The following is an 18,081-nucleotide window of genomic DNA, read 5'->3' as shown; positions in this document are numbered from 1 at the left end:
GACAAGACTATTTTGGAAATGTAATTATGATATGATTATAACCACAAATTCCATAATATTTTAGCTGAATGAGTTCCTAATCTTGAAAGAAATACTATTGATTCGAGCTACAACACAAATTAACTTACAAAAATTAATTAACCAAGTAAATTAGCGCATCTATTTGTGGCCGAAAGTGGCAATGCTGCTGTTATGTTTTTTCATTTAAAAAATTTTCTGACAGCTCAAAAGACAAACCTCGCGAGTCGCGACAATAAAGTAAACGATTCAAAGATTTTGTTGAGAAAATTGGTGTTGAACATCTGTCAATCTCCAACCTTAAGGCAGTGAAATGGCGGAAAATTTTCTGACCCGTTCTAATGCAGAAAGGTATCCACATTTTGCCCAATTCCTCAAAGAATTGTTTGAAGACAGATTGTGCTCCAATAATTTTGGGACAAAATCTATGAATGAAGAAAGAAATCAAGTTTTTCAAGAGTATCAAAAAACAATAAACAGCTATGAAGCTATAAAGCTTGTATACGACTGTATTTGGGATATTATTGCTGATTCTAATGTGGAAGATGATGAGGTAGACCTATAACATTATCTAGATTCACAGCAGTAATCATAATTTCTTTTGTTAGTCTCTCAAGACCTTGGAAACGGCTTTTGTGTCATCTGAATTAGCTGAATCAATGAAAATAGTTAAAGGCGATAAACCAAATACTGAAGATGCCTTGCGAGTTTTTGGGGTTAATTTCAAGCAGGAGAAAATAGATGATGATGTAACATTATGGACACAAGCACAACTTAAAAATCAGCTTATTGAGAAAGGAATTGTACTGTTAAATGAAATGGGACATGATGTTCAAGGTAAATTTACTTAAAAAACAATTAATTTATTCTTACCTGTTATCTCTTATTTTATTCCCAGGCAATAATCAAGAGTTACTCAAAGCAAAGTTAAATCAACTCCCATCACTGATCAGTTCAAAATTAAAAGCTGCTGAAAATCTTAAAAAAACAATGGAAGAGAATGATCAAGCTTTGAAAGAACAGTACACCAAGTATACTACAACTCTTCTGGAAAGCTTGCAAATCATGGAAAATCTTCTTCAAAAACACATGATTGAGATTCAAAACGAGCAGAATGTCTCTCAAAGCGAATCCCTTGAAGTCCAATGTGATGCTCTTTATCTCAAGATAAAGTCCCTTCACTTAGAAATTTTGTGTGAGACGTATACCAAAGAAACTGTCCCGGCTCTGAAAAAGATTTCAAAAGAATTGGAAGCTAAAAGCGAGCAAACTGAAAACGAAATTCGGGCTTCTCGATTAAGATTGAATCGTTATGAATCTGTTGGACATGACTTCAATTGCATCGTCAACGAATATGGCAAACTGCGAGAAACGATCAAACAAAAAAAGTGGACACTCGAAAAATTACAAAGTTATTCGGTGAACTAAAAATCTACAAACAATTCGTATCACGCATGTGCTTTAGAAAATAATCCATTTATTTTAAGGATATTTGTCTTAAGTTATCTGAGAACCGATTTGTGTATTTGAATGCAATGCCTGTTCAAAAATGAGCCGTGTATCGATCTATTTCAATGAAATCATCTATCAATTCTTCAACTTTAGTTCCAATTTTTCTTGCCACTTCTAATTGTTCTTCGTGTGGGAGCGTAAGGAAGCTGAAAACAAGTTCTCCGTCAACAATGGATTTGGTATTGTTAACTAAGCTCTTATTCTTGGTCTGGTAAGCTCGGTAAGCCTTGGGGTTGAGTCCTCCAGCATGAGTCATCGTAGTGTGCAGAACATTATGAAGCATTTGCAAGCGTCGATAGGTTTTCTCTGGAATAGGTAACACGTACCCCAATCCGCCATCAAGCGTACCAAATCCTATCATTTGCCGTTTTTCTATGAGAGGAGGAAAGCGCTTTTCCGTTGTTGGGTCACCGATTTTGCATCTAAAGTAAAATAAAAAATAAAAAATAAATAAATAAATATTAGAAGACATGATAATGAAAAATTCCTCGGAATACGTCGTGGTAGAGTCGACTACCTCCTTTTATTTTTCTAACCTGACTAATATTCTATGCTTATTCAACTCAAAAATAAATACTTAGACTTACTTGATTCGAAACATTGTTGAAACTACTTGACCAACATGGAAATCGGCTTTGCGAATAAGGCGGTGCCCTCCTTGGCTCTCTCGTGCCTCTGGTTGATACATATAGAGAATGAGGTTCTTTTCTGCATCGCTGACTAAGAAACCAAGCTGTGTGTTGTCGATATAATAGTCAACGGCCATGACTTCGAGGGGTTGGTAATCTCGTGCCACAATACATAACGTTCGGTATTCTTCTTGGAAACGTAGAATCGAAACACTCTTGTATACATCTGCTGCTAGGATGAAACTTTTAATGTTGAGTAGTTGGTGGATGTATATTTCAGTGTCAATAAATGCAATCCCGACCAAATCATCATTTTTGAGTTGCCATAAGTATATCTACAATCAGCAGAATAAATGAAATTATTTTCTGTTTACTTAATTTATTAGTATGGGGGTAAATGAAAATGCTCACCTTTTGACCAATCGCAGCCACAAGATAACCGCAGACACTACTAATAGCGGCAACAGGTCCCTTCTGATCCTTAGCATAGAGCGTTTTGATTTTGTTTTTAGTCAATGGTTGACCGGGTTCTGGAACGACTTCGATCAAATCAAGAATAAAGATTCGACCACGACTGATGATGTCCTCGCCGTAGTTGTAATTTGTGCTGACTGCAAGGTAATCCTTTAACCCCGAAGCGTGGCCTTCGTACTCAAGGCTTACGGTTTTCAAACATGTTACGTGTTCCCAATCATCCAAATCCATCCGGGTATTAGGAACTGCCTAACACAACGATATTATTTATAAAATTTCGCTAAAAGCATAAAAAGGCGAAAATCGGTCCTTACTTCCCAAGTTACGGGTGAAATCAGTTGGATGGCAAACTTTTCCACGTGGGGATATGGAAAGCGGTCGTCTCGTTCTTCTAAACTCAGTTCTTTGTCGTCTCCATTAAACCTTAATCAATTAGATGTTTAACAGAAAGTCATCAAAACCAACTGGCGATTGTTTTAGACTACCGATAAATTCTGTTTGTGGGTTCAGCCAGACTGGTCGCCAAAATATACGTTTTCGTTTCAACGTGGTATATCAGGTAGTGCGGAGTACAACGTAGTGGAACTTTGCGAACAGGCCAGGGGGCATCGTAGTTGAACAGGGTTGGTAATAAACATATCCGCAATTCATCCTATAAATAATAATTACTTTGTCTCAGATATTATTAAATACACCTATAATTTATAAATCTTACTTTTCGATTGAGATAAATAAAACCTTGGGCGCAGTTAACGTTGTGAAAACATGCGAAGCATTTTATTGAACCATCAATACTCATGGGATGTAACCGCAATTCGCCGCGTGAAGTCATAAACAACCAGTGTGGATAGGGGCCGCCAATAAACACCTTGAAAATAAAATTTCCACATTAATTAACGAAAACAATATCCATATTTCATGAAACACTTACCCCGGTATAGCCAGCAATATTTGAAAAATATTTAAACTGATTTGTTTTCCACGCATAAGGTTCTAGTACCACAGACTGACCACCTTTTCGAACACTGTTAGGAGAAAATTAGTAACTCATAGTTTAATCATTTGTAAAAAATATTTTGTTTAAATTTAACAGTTATTTAATTAATAAGTTTTGCACTTAATTGGGCTTTATAGCTAGAATTTAAGACAAAAACTTACTAAGTTTTGGTTTCTCTCAGAAGAAGGCTATGGTTTAGCTTTCTGAATCGTATTTTAAGTTCATTTTTCTGTTTGCTATCGTAAATCGGTAAGGCAGGTATGGCTTCGTAAAGCAAAACACCGAAATCTGAAGTTCTAATCATCAAAAGGGGTCGGCGATGTAAGTGTCCAAGACCGAAGATTCCCATTTCTACGATATTGCAGTGAGTCGACGATGGAAGAGATGTCTCATCTGCTTTCATATTAAAGAGAAGTCGGTGTCCTAAGTGTACGTGAACAGTCTGAAAAGTTTCCACTACTGATTGGCCTGCTAGTGAGTAGATTTCTAATGTTCCATTTTGCCGAATGATGGAGAGCCAAAAGGTTGGCTTTATTTCTCGGAAGTAGTCGATTACTCTACAACAAATTTTGAGAAATGTTCCATTAATAAAATTAACCAAAGAGATATTCTGATAAATTCTGATTACTTTTGTTGAGGAGTAAATTTAGTGTGAGTTTTGTCTTCTGTGGGTCGACTTTCTTCGGTGTTGGTATCACCGTAGAGATAATCTTCTTCGTCATCCATTTCCCTTAATTGAACAGAGTTTATCAATATTTCCTTCCTAAATTTAAACTTAAAGATATCTAGCGTATACTTTTTAGCATTTAGAGATTTGTTGGCCGTATGCAATTTCGTGGTTTCCGGCGAATCCGTTTCCGGGATAGTTGTGTTAAACAAACCACTAATGTCACGGTATAAACAGACGCAAACGACAGGAGAATTCTGAATCAAGAAAATGTTAAATTTCACATTCTTCTTTAAAACACTAAATTTCCATTCTAACCTTAGAGAGGACAGGAAAAATCATTTCGAGTTGAGATCCTTCGACAAATGTAAGAAGACCGATTCGACCATTCTCAGTCAAAACAGCAACATAGGGATCCGAAGCCGATGCCGAAGTTATAAGGAAGTCGGAGTCCATTACTAATTCCTGAAGAACGGTTGCAGCGGCATCAAGTAAACGTACGCTTGTAGGGCAAACTTGAACAATAAATCTATTATTTCCTAGATTTGCTGCCAAAATAGTAGGGCTAGTCACGTTAAACCCTGATTGATCCATTTCATTAATTTCTTGTCCGGTTTGTAAAACCTAATAAGAGAAAAAAAATTATTTACCGTTCAATAATTTAACACGCCGTTTATAACAATAATATTAACCATTGTGGAATCAGCTCGTGAAAGTAGCAAATATGTATGCATAATAGCGTCTTCATTATTACGCGAAGCAAACACAGTGAACATGTCACTCACTTCAGGGAGCTCAAACGTCGTGACAACCTGGATTTCAATTTTAAAGATAAAATTTTAAATATTATTTAAACAAAATAGGAAATTATTTCTAATGTCAGTTTTAACCTGTGGTTTCATTGTACGCTGTAGCACACAAATAGCTCCATTCTTTCCATAACCAGAAGTAGTAACAATTTCAACATCAGGATCTGGACTCTTTTTATCAAAATCAGTACAAGTTGACGCTGGTTCACCTACTGCCATCTAAATTTCCATAATTTATCTTGATTAAATTGACAGTTCAGACAAAGTTATAAAAGTATTACCTGTCCACAAGGTCCAATATTGAGGAGGCTGTCACAAACCTCAAATTGATAACTAATGGCCTTACTGTCAGTCGACTCATGATCTTCTCCATAGAGGTAGTTGTCAATCTCCTCCTCGTCTAAATGATCCAATTCCTTGTTTCAATAGAAATTTTGTAATCTTTTTATTTAGGAATAATATTTAAACAATAAATGTATTGTCTACCTGATCAAAGAGCAAACTGAATTGCTCCATCTTAGGTTTCTTTGCAGCGAAAGGAGTTGCATACTGGTTGTAGTCTTTAGTCTGAAAGGCCAAGAGCAACGAATTGCCAAGCCGTGAGCCGAGAAACAAGTAGTTATCGCAGATGCATAGACAGGTAGTCAAGACACTGGCGGCGGCTTTCTCAAGATGAAACTTGCGTACGGACCGCATACTGTCGGCAAACAACGTTAACACGTATAGTTCGCCACCCTTCAGTGAAAGGACAACTCGGTCGTACTGCAAGAAGGCAGCTCGAGCACAGTCAAGACCTATCCTCGAGCCTTCGTACGGTTCTATTGCGATTGAATTTTATTAATAATAATTTAACTATAAAATAAATCAGAGGCATCTACTCACTCAAAGGGAAGCTGGTGCAGTGGTCCGCAATGCTGTTGACAGACACTCCGTAAGGGGGAACGCTTTGATTTACATAAATGACTGAATTAACCGCCATAATTAAAGCCCCACCTAATGGCTTGGGAACCGGTAGTAATTGAGAGCAATCAAATGGAAGACTGTTCAATGACCAGATTATCGGATGGACACGCTGCTGAGTGTTTAACGACACAGCTACCATATTACAAGTATCCTGGCGGACTGCTATTCTTCCTGGAAATGTTCCTACTGGCTCATAGAGGATGATTAAAGTGGGCTCATAGTAGCCATGTAAGAATTGCACATCAATCACATTGTCCACTCTTTCTTCAAGATCTGTAAGCTTGATAATATACGAAGAAAGAGTAACATTGCTATCATGAGCAGAATCCTTGCGAAAAGGGAGAATAGCTAATGTGTTGCGAAAAATTAACAAAGCAGCACATCTTCCTTCAGGATCCACTCGAATTTCTGGTATTTTGTGGTTACTCCCTATTCCTTCATCTAAAATTGAAACAACTATCATTATTCTGGGTCCATGTAAGCTTTGCACAAATTTATTACTTGCCTTCAAAGTTGTGAAGTGATAATGTTTTCAGGTTATCAGACACAGGGTCATATTCAATAAGACTAAGCTTGGCGTGAGCGAAGCTCATTAGTATTGTATCTTGAGACGATCCTGGGAGACTGACTGCAGCAATTGACATAACTTTTCCAAACAAATTGTAAGATGCTAAGCATTCTAACTTCATTTTGGGAGGTTGGCCATCAGCGCTTTCTTTCCGTAACATTTTTTCATCTGTATTTGGAATAAGCCGGAAAACTCGTAACACATTTGCACCGGCAACCACCAAGTTCTTTTCTTTTCCGCCATAGAAACGGCAATATATCGCATGCTCTACGCTAGTTGCAGGATATGATTGTTTGAATAACGAGAACATTGTTATCTCTTTTGTTGTTTACAAAATCAGTTTTATTTCAAATACTGAAACGTTTTCATTACAATAAATGAGAATAAAAGTTCTAAAAATTTTGACATTCAGCGTTATTTTCGTCCGCTGTAAAGCTTTCAACGTTGACAAATCGAATATTTTCCATAGAACATGTATGTCGGTTCTTTTCTATTTTACGGTCATTCATAAATTGGCCTATTGCTCGTTTAAATTTATCTCGTTCATTGAATTTAATTATGATTCGTGAATTGCTCAATTTGATGAAATTCTGCGAATTCCTCTAATAAGAGTCCGGCTCCGGCAACTTGCAAAAGTTTGCCACTGGCACTGGGGGAAAAGAAATACAAGATAAACTAGCAGACAGCTTTGTTGTAAACTGAAGTAATAAAAACGGAAAACAACAACTTTGTGGGCTTGTTTTTGTTTTATTGTTTGCTACTGCTGATTCTCAAAATAATTTTATTCAAGATGGACAATCAAGTTTGTTTAAGGTGGAACAATTTTCAATCAAGTTTAACTACGACATTAGAGATTCTGTGGGACGAAGAATCCTTTTGTGATGTGACCCTGTTTTGCGGAGGACAAGAAATTCGAGCTCACAAAGTTGTTTTGAGTGCTTGCAGTATGATATTTAAAAGTTTGCTTAAAAATAATACTTGCCGACATCCAATAATAATTCTGCATGATATTAGTCTAAATATTTTAGAAGCTATTCTACAGTTTATTTACAAAGGAGAAGTCAATATAGAACAAGATCAACTAAACAACCTTCTACGAGCAGCAACTTTGTTGCAAATTAGGGGTTTGGCTGGGATTGCAGAAAATGAAGTTGATTTAGAAAATCAGCTCTTAAGCAAACCAATGAAAACTGGTCTCAGTCAGAATTTTCCAAGTTCTGATTTCAGCCCTGTCAAGAGGAAGAAGCCCAAAGTCTCATCATCACCAAAAGATAATGACGCTGAACCTCTTTTGGTTACACCTAAAGAAGAGCCATTAAGTGAAGAGGAAACATGTGGCAGTGCAATTTACACTGATGAAGTTTATGAAAGACCTGATAGCTTAGTTGTATTGGACAGAAAAGAGGAGGATGAGTGCAGTCATGGTGTTATTGATGTTGACCCTTTAGTTACAAAGTCAACCAATATGCCATCAGCTGTTAACTCTTCTGTTGAAATGATTTCTAATTCAAGCCAAGGTATTGTCATAACATTTTTGCAAAATGTTTAATCGAAAGTAAATTTTTTTTTTCCCCGAAATTTTCCAGCGGTTGCCTGTAACAACATCCAGTTTCCTCCCTATCCTTGCCCTTTCTGCTGTCGTGCTTACGCTACCTGGGGTTTCAGAAGACGTCACATCAAAGCTATTCACACTACGAGTCCAAAGTTACCATGCAAGTGGTGCAGCACTGTTATGGCGTCGCGAGGAGACTGGGAGAACCACGTCATTGACGAACATCACTTGAGCCGATCTGAAGCTGAACAAGGTCTCAAGGTTTTGGAAGAAGCACACATGGTTCTCCAAACTACAAACATTGCCGACGATGTTCTCAAAGAAACTGCTGACCGTTCGTTTAGATCTAAAGATAAAAAGTAACAATTTTAAAACTACTGTGTACTGGTATCTCAGCTAACTAAACTCTTATCCATAAACGGACAATCTGTAGTCAATCAAGCGACGGAAGTCTAATAATCTTTTTGTGTGTGTGCGTTTTACACCTCTTTATTATGAAATGGTATTATTATGAATCTTTTAAATATTTCAACTTGACTGATCTTCCCAAACCGTTTCTCTTCTACTGTAAAAATGTTTTTATCTTTTTCAGAAAGTAATATATTCTTTCTTTTTTTGGTAATGATTCTTTTTACGGCGATCCTTTGGTCATCACGTTTGTTTTTACTAATAAGAAAAATGTAGTTTCGCTGAACTTGTGGCAGTGTCTGGAGACGGAGAAATTGAGAATATCCCTTCGTGAAAAGAAACCTTGCATCACATGGATGTTTAAAATAGACAGCGTGGTGTCTCACAGGCTATTTGCATCGATAAATGTAGGTGTTGGATTGCAAGGAATGTTATTTCTATTCCATTTTTAGCGCGTGTCGCCTAATGAACCCAGAAGGAAAACATTGGGTATCCAACTCGACATGTGCATTAATCATCCAATTAACAGGTTCCCTGAGTTGTGAATCATCATTCCCATTTAGAGAAGACTATCAAGGACATGTCACTAAAATTAGTAAAACAATAACTTAAAAATACACCGCAAACAACCTTGCCGCTAGTTGATTTGTGATGACGACCTCATTTGCAAGAACAGGATAACATTTTCTTTAAAAGGAGAATCACGGTGAATCTGAACAGAATAATTTGCTATCATAATTTTTGCTCCAGCTTGTTGACAACTAATCGGAAGCGTGTTGTGTGTTGCATATCCACGAAATCTATTTTGGGGAAAGGTTGTATATCCAGCGGTTTGTAAACTTTAGCATGTCTGGTCGGTCCTCCTTAGTTAGTCGACTGTAAAAAAAAAAAGAAACTAAAAAAGAGAAAGCGAAATTTTTCTGTGTAGAAGAGAAGAGGGTGGATAGAAAAAAGAGAGACTACCGTGTCGTATACAACAAGTAGCGCCGTATATACTTTGCACCGGCAACAGCTTATGGAAATTGAAACGCGATCCGTCTCATGCAGCATCAGTCTTCTGGCAAACAAAAACAGAACAAGAAAGAAAAAAGATGCTGATTGAGACAATCCTTGAGCGACGATCTGTGGATGGGCGCGGGCGGCTTCCTTCTCTCTTGCGCTTGTTCTGCTGGGAACGAGACAACGCCTGTATCTCATCACGTGTGTGGGCTCCTTCGCTTTGATTCTTGTTTCTTACTCAACCGTGTGACTCCCCTCCCACCGTTTATAAACTAAACACTAGCGGCCAACCGGGAGCTTTTTAACGTTTCCTGTCAAACAGACCAGCGCTTTCTGCTAATTGGATCGATGACAAAAAGGCCCTTTCCGTTTTTGAAATTTTTTTCCGTTCCGAATAATCTTTTGGATCTGATTGTTGAATCGTTTTCGGTATTGATGTTTGGCGAAGTTGCGTCTTGTTTTGGCGGCGTTCGCTTTTCTTGGGGGGGCCAAGTTTCAGGCCGATGCAGCTGCCTGTATATACGCTCGGCGCGGCTGCATTCTTTTTCACAGTTTGAGAATATAAAAAGATTACGAGTGGGCCGTCTTGTTTAGTGGGTGTAGAGAGCGGTGGATGGCTTTTTTATACCGAGAGAGTCTGGGACCTTCCTAGAAGGAGCTCGTGAGAGGGTCAGTGGTTACCGAGGGGTATGAGCTAGCTTTGACGTGCTGCCACATGTGCAGTCGACCCCTCGATGCTCTTACACACACACATACATATATATATGTTGCGCGTCTCTCTCTCGGCCAGGATAGTGGAGTCCAGGTCAGACCGATCGACGGACAAGAAATTCTTCCATCCAGGATCGCACTGCAGCACTGACAGCGTTGAAGGAAAGGTATTTTCCGAGATGATCTTCATCCGACCATCAAACATTTTGGCGTGCTTCAGCTATAGTATTCTGACATTCTCTTCCTGCAGTTGATGCCAATGGGCCGCTTCTTTTCGTCGACCGGCTATTGCGCACCGTTTCCGCATCCATCCGACTCCTGTCAGTGCTCTAATCGTAGGCGGATGCTGCCTTCATTGCTCTTCATCCTCATCTTCTACCGACAGACGGTGACTGCTGGTTCGTCATCCTCCGCTTTCGGGTAACAAAACATCTAAAATTCAAAAATTCCCGTTAATTGCTTCTGAATCAAACTGATGGCGTTCAAGTACGAACATGTAACTCTGAGTTGAGGAATTAAAATTTACCTAGGGTCAGCACGTTCACTTCACTTTGTTGTGGTTTCCAAACGTCCTTTCAATTTTCTAGTTAACAATAATTTTAGCTTATGTTTAAGACTGTTCATGGTTACATCGAGAAAAAAATGAAGTTGACATTGAGAAGAAAACAAGAGGTTAAGTGTTACGTGCGAGCATTGCATTTCTTCCGTTAATCGTTAAATTTTTAAAAATCATTAGAATATTCTTTCCGTCGATTTATGATACTGTAACTTATAGCAGCTCTCGTTGATAACGTCCTATAAAAAAAAGAATTCAATCACATCGCAGTAGATATTTACACGAGAAAAATCGCTGCTGTGAATCTTCATATCCCCCACAACGCAGCTTAAGTAGAAGCGGTTAGAAGATGAGGGAAACATTTCATAAGCCTAACAAAAAATATGGTTGTAAAATGTCTGTAAATTTACCCTGAACTATCTTCCTGAACTGAATCGCTACTGGAAAAATTCTCAGAACTAAAATTATTATTTATCTGACTTGATGCGCGATCTATTCTGAGGACAAATCTAATAACATTTAAGGACCCAGGATTACTAAACGATTCAAGTTACGAGAGAAACAGAGTTTTATTTTGGTTTCTTCGAACGCTTTTTTTACGTCTGTTTCTTCAGACATTTTCGTTCTTTTATTCTCTGAAGAGAAAGTGTCGAAACTGCCTGAAAAAACTCTAAAGATCCGATTGCACGCAGAGCGGCTGTATTTTGTTCCTTTTATAAGGGCCGCATTATTACATAGCAGATGATATACAGCGAATATAACTGACAGTCGGATAAGCTACCGTCGCTCTTATCTGACTCACGTTCCCACAGAGAATGCCAGTTCAGTATAACTACTGTATAACTGTGACGAATCCGACTGGGCGCATGTGTGGAATTTTCCTCGGAAAAGTCGCACCTCAGTGCCACAACTCGTCGATTGTGGGCGTCGAACGTCTTTGGAGGTCCTTGTTGCAGTCCTCGTACGTCAGCGAAAGCTATACCGTGGAGTCTATGGCGCAGCTCGGCAGCAAGCACCAAATAGTCTCCGAGCTGTTGTTGATGTTTGGGCCGACCATAAAAGTTCGACGCCTCTCGCCAAACGGAAATTTTACGACCCCGGTTGGTAGTTTTTTGGTCGCTTGCTGTTTGCCTGTTCTGGTCTTGTCGCCGAGGGTATCTAGCTATAGCAGAGAGCGGCCCGTTGCCACAGATTCGTTTAGATAAATAAGTCGCAGCTATCGAGAGATTTACTGTTGTATACGTTGCTGGCTGTGCGGGCTTCACATCGCGCTCCGGGAGGGGATGATTTTATTGGCTTTCCACAGCTCCTCTCCTGTAGACTCCTTTGCCCACCACCATGGTTCACGGCCATCTTGGTTACTCACAAGTCATTTTTAATCGGCCGTTTTTCACTTTAAAAAAAAGGTGGACTTGAATCGTTCACGGGTCTCTCCATCAAAGGACCACCGATTCTGTGTATTTTAGATATGAGTTAATGATCTAAGCGGCGACGACAAATTGTTTCAACGATTCTCATTCTTCTTCTTCTTCTTTTGCCATTATTCGATTTAGGATCAGCGCACCGGTTCCCCTGTCGGCGGAAGCGCTGAGTCTACTGGGAGATGCCGCCGCCTGGAATCGATCGACCAACAGGAGTGTTAGCGATCGGCCGTCATTGTCTAACTTGCCAAACGGTGGCAACGGAATGACAGTCAAACCAACCGGTAATCACCAGCAGTCGGCCGATCTGTGCGATCAACTTCACTTGACTGCGCGTCAGAAGCAAATGTGCGTCCAAGGAGGAGACGGCCTTGCGGAAACACTCCTGGAAGGTCAGTTGGCTCAGTTTTCTCGGCACTTGCAAATAATAGGCGATTATGCGGGGATATCATTTTCTTTCGATGGCTTGAAAAACAGCCATTCGCATGTCCGTGTACACATGTCAGCAGCAATTCGAGTACGAACGATGGAACTGCACACCACACGGCCACTCGCGTATGCTGACCCTGAAGAAAGGTCAGATATTGCATCTCTCATCACTTTTGCACGCGCACTTAAAATGTTCGACTGATTGGATTTCTTGTTTCGTTATATAAAGCGTACAAGGAAACAGCGGCACTGTACGCCTTCTCGGCGGCTGGCGTCGCTCACGCTGTCGCCCGAGCTTGTGCCGCCGGCCGACTCCGCAAGTGCCACTGCGCCGAGGTTTGTTGCGATTGGAGGACGTCAGACCCGTTAAAATTACATTGAATTGGGAAAAAATGAAATTAATAAGCCTTAATAAGCTTATATAGCCCATCTGGCTGTATAAGACAACGATGTGGGCCTATAACAGAATAATGATTCAATGTAATTATAACGATTATTCAATATAATAATAACGGTCTGACGGCCTCAAAAACTGTTATAAACGTTAAAATTTCATTGATTATAGTCCGACAACGAAGTGGAAACACGGCAGACCTGGAGATGGGGCGGCTGCGGCGATAATCTCGCCTATGGCAGAACATTTGCAACGAAATTTCTGGACTCGGGATCTATTGATAAGGCGCGATCCAGTAGCGGTGGGAAATCAAACTCCCGCCTAGGTGCCAATAAGGACAGCAAACTCAACAAAAAGAAAAAAGCTGTGAGTCCACTTTTTCGTCGAGCCCTTAAAACTCTTAGAATGTGAAAAATTATCAGCGTCGACACTGCCCCGTCAAGTAACGAGCAAATTGGTATTTGAGATAAAAATCGGATGATTGAGTTTATTTTCTTTCAAAACACATAACCGTCGCAGGAATTTTTGTGTTAGTATTAAACCCCTTAGAGATTTCCTTGTACCCAGTGACTTTTTGGTCGTAACGATCTAGTTTGTTTACGTCTCCGGATTTTGTGTTCCAGTTTCAACTTCCCAACTTCCAGTTTCGACTGGAACTTTTCGAGATCGATTCGAAGAAATCCTACTCATATCGCCCGCATCGAAAGCGTCTATAAAGTCTAGTCCGCACTTGATGATTCTAATGAGGAGGTGCCGGTGTGGCGGCAGGTCCCTCTTGATGAGAGAATTTTCTAGTTGCACTCTGTTTGAAGTGATTTAATTTAAATGTTTTTGAATTTGATTGTTTACCCACATAAAAAAATTGTGAGGTACAAAACAGGGCCTGATCTGCAGTCGTTGTACAAATGAGTTATTTAATGAACCCTAACGGATGAGTAAACAGAAATGGCAACAGTTCCATTCAACCGCCTAACTCAGGAAAAATCGTACACGCATTGTCTTATGATTTATAATCAACGCCATCAAATAGTCGAAAACGAAGAAAAGAGATTCATTTTCCTACCTTTGAGCCTGGGAAATACGGCCAGGCACCCACAAGTGCTCCATCCGCAGTAAAGTTGAATCCACCACATAGGGAAAAGGGTGTCCTCGTGAATACACCCACATTCACATGGGCGTACACGAGGACATTTGAAGAAAGGGGAAGAAGAGACCCGTAACTCGGTTGACATCGGTAGTTTCACAATCAAATGGGATGCTGTTTACCTAAAATTAAAAATACAAATTATGGGTTACGAAAAATATTGTCAGAAACAACAAAATGTTAGGAAAAGTTGAAAATGAGACAATGGGTAAACCCTAAATAGTAATAGATCAAGGTTTCCATCAAATACACTGCAGCTATGCAAGTCATGCATAATTAATTATCCAGCAGGTTAAAAAAGCAACGAAAATCATTACCCAAGCGAAGATGAGATTGTTGTTGGTGATGACTTGTCTATAACAGCAAAAGAAAAATTGCATATCTTGTAGTTATGATGGCTGGATCTGGACTAAAATATGCAAATGAAGAAAAAGGTTACGTAGTGCAAACAAACTGCCATGCATTGTGCATCAACAGGGGTATATGATAATGTCAAGAACTACCATTCCCCAAATTTGAAACAGATTTCTCTTCTAATTAAGTTTCCATAATCATTCTATTTGAATTCTTAGTTTTATTTACCTGCCAAACAGCATGAAGTGTGTATTAAGCGATTCTATAAGGAGCCACGACACCATAGTTAACAAAACGACCACACTTTATGTAATTTTATTTGTTCTGCCATTTTTCGTGCAGTTACATATACTGTACGTTTCCAAAAAAAAGTCGTTTTGTATTCTTTGTAATCTTAATCTTGAACTTCGTCTCTGATTCTATTCGAAAGTTGTAAACAAAATGAAGCAGACGACATTAATCTTCTAATTAGACCTATCTTAAAATATCGATAGAAATTAAAAATCAAACCCAAATTCAAACTGCTCAAAAACGCTAAAAGCAGTAAGATCGCAAGCACTCGACATCCGCTGATCGATTTCGTTTTTTTTTTCTGAGCATTAACTAGTTCGAATCAACAAGTTTTACTACTACCCCCTACCACTATCAAGATATTAGTTAAATTTTTCACGAAATTCGCAGATAATTACTTTAACACTGAATCCCGCCACAATAACACCCCCTAATCATCATTGTCATTTATCTTTAAAGCCCAAACCCATAATGGAGGACGACATTCACGCCGAGATGGAGGCTGTTTCACGAGCTCTAAGGAGATGGAGACGAACCATCACATCCAACACAGCTTTGGCGCATTCCAGTCGGATGCGAAAGGCGTCGTCGGTCGAGTCCGGCGGCGGCGGAGGCAATTTCCTCGCCAATGGTCCGTCTCATCCCACCAATAAGGGATCAAGCCAAACCGGCGGCAAGAAGACCAAAACTGAAAGTCAACGGCAGCGTATCAATCGTCACAACAATGCTGTCGGCATGAAGGTACGCACACAAATATCTTATTGAACGATCAATTGTTGGGGGGTTTTCCCTTCATTTCCCTACCCATTCGCCCAGAGACTGTTTGAAGATGCCGGTTCCATGATGGAGTTTTGTCATTTTCACATGTTTTTATTTGAGTCTTCCAATATTTTGAGTTTCCGAAAAATCCCACGTCAATAAAACAAAATTCAGCCAAGGTTTGTTGTTTAGGAATTCAGGTAGCATTCATTGACATTTATTTGGGGGCCAGGCATAAACATCAGGTAGTCAAAATCTAAACAAAAAATTGAATTCTTCTGCGCATCGAGGGTGGCATTTCGAGTCGAACCATTCCCAGAATTTGTCAACGATCATTCCAACCCCCAGCACACTGTCGGAAATCATCAATAATCTTTCAGTTAATCAAATTCAATGTTGTAATAATTCTTTTGTTTTCTGCTGGGGGGGAAAATAAAGGTGGTCGAGCAGTTGGTGAAACGGACGTGCAAATGCCACGGCGTCAGTGGTTCGTGTTCGGTCAAGACGTGCTGGAATCAACTGGCAGCTTTCAGCGAGACGGCCGCCGTCATCAAGAACAGATACGACAACGCCGTTCAGGTCAACGTCGAGATCCGCGAAAACGCCAGCCATTTGAGGACGGTGTCATCGTCATCGTCGTCGAAGAACCAGGAGAGCAACCGCATCCTTCCGCAGAGCCGGGCCAAAAAAGCCACCGACCAGCTGGACGATGCGACGGTAGCTGCGCTGGCGCGGAACACGGGCAGCAGCAACAGCGGCGGCGGCGGTGGCAGTTCCGCGAGCGCGGGCGATCATCGAATCGACCGGAAAGAGTTGATCTACCAGCAGAGATCGCCGGATTTCTGCGTCGCCAATCCGCTAGGTCCGGGCACGACGGATCGCCAGTGTCTGCGCGGTGAGAATTGCGAAATCCTGTGCTGCGGGCGCGGCTACAACGTTCACCGACTGACCGTTTCGACGCCGTGCAAATGCAAACTCATCCTCTGCTGTCAAGTGGAATGTCAGAATTGTTTGGTGGAGAAGACCATCCACACTTGCAAATGAAACAAAAAAAAAGGCGAAAATAGAACGACAGCCAAAAAACAAACAATCAAATATTTAGTTTTAAGTGAATGGGCGGGCACCAAAACAATATAAGAAAGTATTCGAATTGATTAAGCATTATTTTATTTATTGATGTAGGAGGAGGTAATCGAGCGCATGATGGCTACAGTTCTGATTTAAAACTTGTGTTTTTTTTTAATTCGACACATTTATCAAAATTCGACATAAAATTCTTAAACAGTAAAACCATTTTTAGTTTCTTCTTCGACATTCAGATGGCAGGAAGCGCTTGGTTGGACTCTTAAAATCCGGCAAGTGTTTTCAAATGAACACCATTTTGGCGCCGTTTGAAATTCGTAAGACGTTGCGATGTAAATAATAACGATGAACGAAGGATCTTTAGAAACCAGTGGTGGATGTGTTGTCGGAACATATTCCGCAAATCAAATCAATCACTAATATAATAACCGTAGATTACCGTTCGCTTTTCAAAACACATATATTATTGTGAAGAGAACACACTGCTTGTTTGCCCCCTTGCGCTAGATGGCAGCTGCTTCATCTTAAGCTCGTAAAAGAAAAAAAAAATCCGAAAACAAGCTCAACTGTATACAATATCCTAATGTTGTACAGAAATCAAGTAATAATAATAAGGAGCTTGAAAAGGATCTTTGTTACCTTCCGTCGGGATTGCTGTTGGACGGAGCGTGCCAACAGTTGCACTACATTTCAGCGACGTGCTCGTTATAGTCCCTCATGGTCTTCTAAAGAAGAGTGCTCTCCTATCCTATTCACAGTAATATCTGAAGTGAAAAGAAACATATGAACAATATAAGAGGCCCCTTTTCTATTTCATATACTACGTGGTATATATATCACTACACTGTGCTGTGTCTTTTGTTTGTTTTTTTATCCACCCTCCTTCCGCCGCCGGTTCGGCCTGCCTGTCTCTGATATACTTTTTATTTTCTATTAAGTCTGTCTGTCTCTGTGTTGTTTGGCTTTGCTGAAACATAGTCAAATAAAATACAAAATAACCTACCAACAAAGAGAGAGAAGAGAATTAGCAAATAACAATCAAGGGAAAGGAGGAAGAAGCGCATATGTGGGCTGGGTGCGGAAGAGCCGCCGCCCATGCTATCTTATTATTCCATCCCATATAAATAGTTAAATACATAGATACAAGCTCACTTCCAGCTGTTGCTAAATCGATGGACTTGGTCACTCGGAAGAAAGATGGCAAGAGAATAATTGGCGAGCATTTAAAAAGAATAAGGGAAAGGTGGAAAAATAGGAATGAAGGGTCTGTCTGTGTGAGAATCTATCAGTTGCTGACCCTCCTTCCTTCCGTCTCACCTTATAACGGGCGTGTGCCGCTTGAT

General features: G+C 39.9%; 4 protein-coding genes and 1 long non-coding RNA gene across 6 annotated transcripts; 3 read left to right on the top strand and 2 right to left on the bottom strand.

Moving 5' to 3' along the window:
- The first annotated feature begins 208 nt into the window (after window positions 1-208).
- On the top strand, window positions 209-1,617 carry LOC124192452 (HAUS augmin-like complex subunit 4). Its single transcript, XM_046585730.1, has 3 exons — window positions 209-571; window positions 627-855; window positions 917-1,617. The coding sequence occupies exons 1-3, from the start codon at window positions 332-334 to the stop codon at window positions 1,444-1,446; spliced, it is 999 nt and encodes a 332-aa protein (XP_046441686.1). The 5' UTR covers window positions 209-331; the 3' UTR covers window positions 1,447-1,617.
- LOC124192449 (cleavage and polyadenylation specificity factor subunit 1-like) lies at window positions 1,521-7,077 on the bottom strand. The gene is made up of 17 exons (XM_046585727.1): window positions 6,575-7,077; window positions 5,989-6,510; window positions 5,593-5,924; window positions 5,388-5,522; window positions 5,188-5,325; window positions 4,990-5,109; window positions 4,616-4,921; window positions 4,427-4,554; window positions 4,259-4,360; window positions 3,792-4,187; window positions 3,565-3,658; window positions 3,349-3,501; window positions 3,119-3,285; window positions 2,948-3,056; window positions 2,571-2,882; window positions 2,118-2,494; window positions 1,521-1,952 (listed from the first exon to the last, which is right to left on the bottom strand). Exons 1-17 carry the CDS (start codon window positions 6,945-6,947, stop codon window positions 1,562-1,564), a joined length of 4,155 nt encoding a protein of 1,384 aa, XP_046441683.1. The 5' UTR covers window positions 6,948-7,077; the 3' UTR covers window positions 1,521-1,561.
- A 216-nt stretch (window positions 7,078-7,293) lies between these two features.
- Window positions 7,294-8,811, top strand: LOC124192451 (modifier of mdg4-like). The gene is made up of 2 exons (XM_046585729.1): window positions 7,294-8,154; window positions 8,224-8,811. The coding sequence occupies exons 1-2, from the start codon at window positions 7,428-7,430 to the stop codon at window positions 8,550-8,552; spliced, it is 1,056 nt and encodes a 351-aa protein (XP_046441685.1). The 5' UTR covers window positions 7,294-7,427; the 3' UTR covers window positions 8,553-8,811.
- Window positions 8,812-9,089: 278 nt separating this feature from the next.
- On the bottom strand, window positions 9,090-14,228 carry LOC124192453. Of its 2 annotated transcripts, XR_006873721.1 has the most exons (3): window positions 14,171-14,228; window positions 10,834-10,890; window positions 9,090-10,739 (listed from the first exon to the last, which is right to left on the bottom strand). It is a non-coding gene; the product is annotated as an uncharacterized LOC124192453 (long non-coding RNA). The 2 variants fall into 2 exon arrangements; XR_006873720.1 differs by lacking the exon at window positions 14,171-14,228 and having other exon boundaries at window positions 10,834-12,422.
- Window positions 10,331-17,752, top strand: LOC124192450 (protein Wnt-9a-like). Its single transcript, XM_046585728.1, has 8 exons — window positions 10,331-10,474; window positions 10,558-10,727; window positions 12,417-12,676; window positions 12,762-12,860; window positions 12,943-13,049; window positions 13,279-13,473; window positions 15,356-15,637; window positions 16,094-17,752. Exons 1-8 carry the CDS (start codon window positions 10,331-10,333, stop codon window positions 16,697-16,699), a joined length of 1,863 nt encoding a protein of 620 aa, XP_046441684.1. The 3' UTR covers window positions 16,700-17,752.
- Window positions 17,753-18,081: the final 329 nt, after the last annotated feature.

Source organism: Daphnia pulex, chromosome 4 (assembly GCF_021134715.1).
Source record: "Daphnia pulex isolate KAP4 chromosome 4, ASM2113471v1".
NCBI classification, from domain to species: domain Eukaryota; kingdom Metazoa; phylum Arthropoda; class Branchiopoda; order Diplostraca; family Daphniidae; genus Daphnia; species Daphnia pulex.
Note: the sequence above shows the minus strand (reverse complement) of the source record. Positions and strands in the feature narration are given on the sequence as shown.

Excerpts from the sequence above, each read along its gene's own strand:
- LOC124192452 (XM_046585730.1), top strand. The coding sequence starts at position 332 with ATGGCGGAAAATTTTCTGACCCGTTCTAATGCAGAAAGGTATCCACAT. Across the intron at positions 572-626 it reads CTAATGTGGAAGATGATGAG|TCTCTCAAGACCTTGGAAAC; the intron begins GTAGACCTATAA and ends TTCTTTTGTTAG. Across the intron at positions 856-916 it reads AATGGGACATGATGTTCAAG|GCAATAATCAAGAGTTACTC; the intron begins GTAAATTTACTT and ends TTTTATTCCCAG.
- LOC124192449 (XM_046585727.1), bottom strand. The coding sequence starts at position 6,947 with ATGTTCTCGTTATTCAAACAATCATATCCTGCAACTAGCGTAGAGCAT. Across the intron at positions 3,659-3,791 it reads CTGAGAGAAACCAAAACTTA|TGTTCGAAAAGGTGGTCAGT; the intron begins GTAAGTTTTTGT and ends TTCTCCTAACAG. Across the intron at positions 2,883-2,947 it reads TTTCACCCGTAACTTGGGAA|GCAGTTCCTAATACCCGGAT; the intron begins GTAAGGACCGAT and ends TCGTTGTGTTAG.
- LOC124192451 (XM_046585729.1), top strand. The coding sequence starts at position 7,428 with ATGGACAATCAAGTTTGTTTAAGGTGGAACAATTTTCAATCAAGTTTA. Across the intron at positions 8,155-8,223 it reads GATTTCTAATTCAAGCCAAG|CGGTTGCCTGTAACAACATC; the intron begins GTATTGTCATAA and ends GAAATTTTCCAG.
- LOC124192450 (XM_046585728.1), top strand. The coding sequence starts at position 10,331 with ATGCTCTTACACACACACATACATATATATATGTTGCGCGTCTCTCTC. Across the intron at positions 13,050-13,278 it reads GCAAGTGCCACTGCGCCGAG|TCCGACAACGAAGTGGAAAC; the intron begins GTTTGTTGCGAT and ends CATTGATTATAG. Across the intron at positions 15,638-16,093 it reads ACAATGCTGTCGGCATGAAG|GTGGTCGAGCAGTTGGTGAA; the intron begins GTACGCACACAA and ends GGGAAAATAAAG.